Genomic DNA, 5,435 nt, shown 5'->3' on the forward strand with positions numbered 1-5,435 from the left:
AAAAAAAAAAAAAAAAAAAAAAAAACAAGAGAAACTCCATCTCAAAAAAATATATATACATTATATGAAAACATAGGAGGATATGTACTAATTTTCCTCCCTCTTATTTGGTTATAATTTCAGAGTTTATTTATTTATTTTTTTGAGACGGAGTCTTGCTCTGTTGCCCGGTCTGGAGTGTAGTGGCGCGCTCTCAGCTCACTGTCACGTCTGTCTCCTGGGTTCAAGTGATTCTTCTGCCTCAACCTCCCGAGTAGGTGGGATTACAGGCATCCGCCACCACGCCCAGCTAGTTTTTTTATTTCTTAATAGAGATGGGGTTTCACCAGGTTGGTCAGGCTGATCTTGAACTCCTGACCTCAGGTGATCCACCCACCTCGGCCTCCCAAAGTGCTGGGATTACAGGCGTGAGCCACACTGCCTGGCTGAGTTTTTTTGTAATAAATACATTGCATTTTAAAAAATACAATTAAGGAGCCCTAGAGTTTTTTGAAGGCAGAAGAAGAGCAACTTAGCACTTTTTTTTGTTTTTTTGGGATAGAGTTTCACTCTTGTTGCCCAGGCTGGAGTGCAATGGCGTGATCTTGGCTCTCTGCAACCACCACCTACCGAGTTCAAGCGATTCTCCTGCCTCAGCCTCCCGTGTACCTGGGATTACAGACAAGTTTTACCATGCCTGGCTTATTTTGTATTTTTAAGAGACGGGGTTTCTCCATGTTGGTCAGGCTGGTCTCAAACTCCCAACCTCAGTTGATCCGCCCGCATCGGCCTCCCAAAGTGCTGGGACTACAGGCATGAGCCACCACGCCCGGCCGACACTTTCTTAGTTCTTTTGACTTTTTATCCATTCCTGAGGAATCTTGTGACAGCACAGGTGTAACTATATATTACAGTGAAAAGTCTCCAGTCCTGGACATATGTATTCTCAAAGTACAGCTCTCCATGAAAAGATACTATGGTCTGTTAAAAAGAAACTCAAGGTCTGTTAACGGCAAAAGTGTGACATTACTTTATCTATAATGGGTAAGATAATTAAGATAATTAAGGGCTCTGTAGGCTATCAATCCATTCAACACTGGTAGTTAATTCAGTTAGGGTCTCAAATTGGAGGCAAATGAAAAAACTTTTCCCGTGTTAACTTAATTATTCGTGTTGCCTGCTGGGCATGTCTAATTGCCTTCACAAAATTCTGTCATCACTATCTTCTTTTTCAGTAATTCTAGACTTTAAGGTGTTTTTTCTGGATTTAGTCCAATTGCAGTTATTCTTAAGGTATCTCAAAAACTTACCTTGAACAGTACATATATAAGTTGCCCTCTTTATTTTTATTTATTTATTTTATTTTATTTTTTATTTTTTTGAGACAGAGTCTTGCTCTGTCACCCAGGCTGGAGTGCAGTGCCACGATCTCAGCTCACTCCAACCTCTGCCTCCCTGGTTCAAGCAATCCCAAGTAGCTGGGATTACAGGGGCATAGCATCACAACCGGCAAATTTTTGTATTTTTAGTAGAGACAGGGTTTCACCATGTTGGTCAGGATGGTCTCAAATTCCTGACCTTGTGATCTGCCTGTGTCAGCCTCCCAAAGTGCTGGAATTACAGGCATGAGCCACAGCACCCAGCAAGTTGCCCTATTTATTGAACAAATGTGTTAACTTAAAAGTAGATGACCTGTTTTGTTTTGTTTTGTTTTGTTTTGTTTTGTTTTGTTTGAGACAGTCTTGTTCTGTCACCCAGCCTGGAGTGCAGTGGTGTGATCTCGACCCACTGCAACCTCTGTCTCCCAGGTTCAAACCGATTCTCCTGCCTTAGCCTCCCGAGTAGCTGAGGTTACAGGCATGTGCCACTACACCTGGCTGATTTTTGTAATTTTAGTAGAGATAGGGTTTCACCATGTTGGCCAGGCTGGTCTCAAACTCCTGACCTCAAGTGATCCACCTGCCTCAGCCTCCCAAAGTGCTGGGATTATAGGCATGAGCCACTGCACCCAGCTGATGACCTGTATTATTAATTCTGCTCTGCTTGCCTCTGCATATGTAATTAAAAGCATTTTTTAAGTTCATTTCATGAATTAATAGACATGGCTTTTGAGAGAGTTAAATGTGAATATTCTTTTTGCCATCAGGACAAAGCAGGACCTCATAAGGAAATCTACCCCTATGTCATCCAGGAACTTAGACCAACTTTAAATGAACTGGGAATCTCCACTCCGGAGGAACTGGGCCTTGACAAAGTGTAAACCCCATGGGTAAGCGAGAAACCACTGAAGAAGGCAGGAAAACAATCCAGAGAGGTGTGGGTGGATGACATTTAAGTGTGCTGTGGTAAGACCTTTCAGTGTTCTTGTTAGGGACTACAGGATGCATGCCATCTCACCTGGCTAGTTTTTGTATTTTTTAGTAGAAACGGAGTTTCACCATGTTGGCCAGGCTGTTCTCAAACGCCTGACCTCATGATCTGCCTGCCTTGGCCTCCCAAAGTGCTGGGATTATAGGCTTGAGCCATTGTGCCTGGCATCATTATTTTCTTATGGGTATAAAGGCAAATAAAAGCCACCTTAATTAAAGAAAAATCTTTACAAAATATTTTAGCCATAAACAGTAGCATAATACAGTGAGTCTGTGTACACATATCCAGATTTTCAGATAGTTTTATTGTTGCCACATTTGCTTTGGTGTTTTTAAAGTATTTCTGTTTAGGCTGGGCACTGTGGCTCACGCCTGTAATCCCAGCATTTTGGGAGGCCAAGGCGGGCAGATTACAAGGTGAGGAGTTCAAGACCAGCATGGTGAAACCTTGTCTCTACTAAAAATACAAAATTTAGCCGAGTGTGGTGGCATGCACCTTTAGTCCCAGCTACTTGGGAGGCCAAGGCAGGAGAATCGCTTGAACCCAGGAGGCAGAGGTTGCAGTGAGCCGAGACTGTGCCATTGTACTCCAGCCTGGGTGACAGAGTAAGACTATGTCTCCAAAAAAAAAAAAGAACTTGGCTGGCAACAATGGCTCATGACTGTAAGCTCAGCATTTTGGGAGGCTAAGGTGGGAGGATTGCTTGAGTTTAGGAGTTTGAGACCGGCCTAAGCAACATAGTGAGACCCTGTATCTGTTAGTTAATTAAATACATGCATACATACATACGTACGTACATACATATATACATGTGTACATACATACAAACAAAAATACTCAGAATTCAAGGAATTTTTATATTCGGTCTTCCTGTTGAGAAACTGAACAGAAAATGCCTAAAACTTTGTAATCTACTTTTAGGAATTTTTTTTTTTTTTTTTTTTTTTGAGACAGAATCTCACTCTGTCACCCAGGCTGGAGTGCAGTGGCATGATCTTGGCTCAATGAACCTCCGCCTCCCGGGTTCAAACTGATTCTTGTACCTCAGCCTCCTAAGTAGCTGAGCTTACAGGCATGAGCCACCATGCCTGGCTAATTTTTGTATTTTTAGTAGAAACTGGGTTTCACCATGTTGGCCAGACTGGTCTTGAAATCCTGACCTCAGGTGATCCACCCACCTCAGCCTCCCAAAGTGCTGGGATTACAGGCGTGAGCCACCGTGCCCAGCTGGGATCTCGTTTTAAAGCTTGCTTTAAAGAGTGGTATTTTTGTTTGTTTTTATTTAATTTATTTATTTATTTTTAATTTTGTTATAGAGACAGGGTCTCACTATGTTGCCCAGGCTGTTCTCAAACTCCTGGGCTCAAGTGATCCCTCCACCTTGGCCTTCCAAATTATTTGGGTTTCAGGTGTGAGCCAAAAGCAATGTTCTTTTCGTTTTATCTTTGTCCACCCCCTCACCAGCACAGCCTCCCTGAAGTAGCTCATCTTTATAATATATGCAATGGTTTTGACTTCTATGAGTACTTAGAGAAAACTAGTTGTTCAGAATGGAAATTTTCCTAGTTATACTTTTGAAGCTCTTGCTTGTTTGTTTTGTTGTTGTTTTGAGACGGAGTCTCACTCTGTCATCCAGGCTGGAGTGCAGTGGCACGACCTCTGCTCACTGCAACCTCTGCCTCTCAGGTTCAAACAATTCTCATGCCTCAGCCTCCCTAGTAGCTGGGATTACAAGTGCCCACCGCCATGCCCGGTTCATTTTTGTATTTTTAGTAGAGACCGGGTTTCGCCATGTTGGCCAGTCTGGTCTCGAACTCCTGACTTCAGGTGATCCGCCCGCCTCAGCGTCCCAAAGTGCTGGGATTATAGGCGTGAGCCACCGTGTCTGGCCCTGTTCATATTCTATAATGGACTCCTAAAAGTTTGTTTTAGTTTTCATTTCATCAAGTATTATTCCGAGGGGTCTAGGAGATCTTTTTTATGTAAGATATATTCTAGCTATACTGACTTTTTCTTTTTCTTTTTTTTTCTTTTTTTTGGAGACAGTCTTGCTCTGTTGTCCATGCTAGAGTGCAATGAAGCGATCTTGGCCCATTGCAACCTCCGCCTCCCGGTTGAAGCGATTCTTGTGCCTTAGCCTCCTGAGTAGCTGGGACCACAGGCGTGGGCCACTACACCAGGCTAATTTTTTGTATTTTAGTGAAGACGGGGTTTCACCGTGTTGCCCAGAGTGGTCTCGAACTGCTAAGCTCAGGCAATCCACTCGCCTCAGCTTCCCAAAGTGCTAGCATTACAAGCGTGAGCCACTGTGTCTGGCCCAAAAAAAATATTTTAAAAAAATGGCAACTACTGAGCACTTTTCTGATTGGGAAGGAAGTACCAATGGTATAAACAACAAAAAATCCACAAAGCTAGTCCCTTGTGGGTTGACAGTAGGCAGGATTAAGTAAGAGCAGTAAAGGGTACAGAGAGACAGTGATTTCCCTGGTTGTAGCGCTAATGGTTATTTTTAAAAGATTTCTACCTTTTCTTTATTCTTTCCCGGCTAATTCTTTGTGTTTTCTCTTACAGATGGGCTTCCCCATGGATTTATTGACATTGCTACTTGAGTGTGAACAGTTTCCTGGAAATACTGATGATAACATATTACCTTATTTGAACAAGTTTTCCTTTATTGAGTACCAAGCCATGTAATGGTAACTTGGACTTTAATAAAAGGGAAATGAGTTTGACCTGAAATTAGGTATTTGTTTCATGTGTTTTCATTAATAAGCAGAAAATTAAGTGCTGTATTGGTTTCATGGTTTTGTTGCCCTCTCACATGCTGAGAGAACTGTGTTAATTCTCTGGAAACCATCTGACATGAAAATCAGCTTCATTAATATGTTTGGGTGCCCTAGCTGGTAAAGTAGCTGAAAGCTAGAAGTCGTTTATATAGGTTTTCTTGTTGACACCCTAGGCTTAGGGGACTGGCTCTCTGTGGGGATAGATCAAATTGTGTACCTTTCCAAAACAGGTTTTAATGGTGTTTAAAAGTGGTCACTGAGATAGTCTTTAGGATGTGCTATGCAGTAGCCAAGCCCTCT

The 5,435-nt window shown here is 42.4% G+C and overlaps 1 protein-coding gene across 1 annotated transcript in view; it reads left to right on the forward strand.

Annotated features, from left to right (window-relative positions):
- The window catches only part of LOC105505215 (cytochrome c oxidase subunit 5A, mitochondrial), a gene marked incomplete at its 5' end in the record, with an annotated part of 25,623 nt that extends 20,535 nt beyond the window's left edge, over window positions 1–5,088 (forward strand). The window contains 2 exons of the mRNA XM_011933011.1: window positions 2,126–2,248; window positions 4,921–5,088. Coding sequence (XP_011788401.1) covers window positions 2,126–2,239 — 114 coding nt within the window. The remainder of the gene's footprint in view (window positions 1–2,125; window positions 2,249–4,920) is intronic.
- Between the last annotated feature and the right edge of the window lie 347 nt (window positions 5,089–5,435).

This window comes from Colobus angolensis, unplaced genomic scaffold, assembly GCF_000951035.1.
Source record: "Colobus angolensis palliatus isolate OR3802 unplaced genomic scaffold, Cang.pa_1.0 Scaffold99, whole genome shotgun sequence".
Classification (NCBI taxonomy): Eukaryota; Metazoa; Chordata; class Mammalia; order Primates; family Cercopithecidae; genus Colobus; species Colobus angolensis.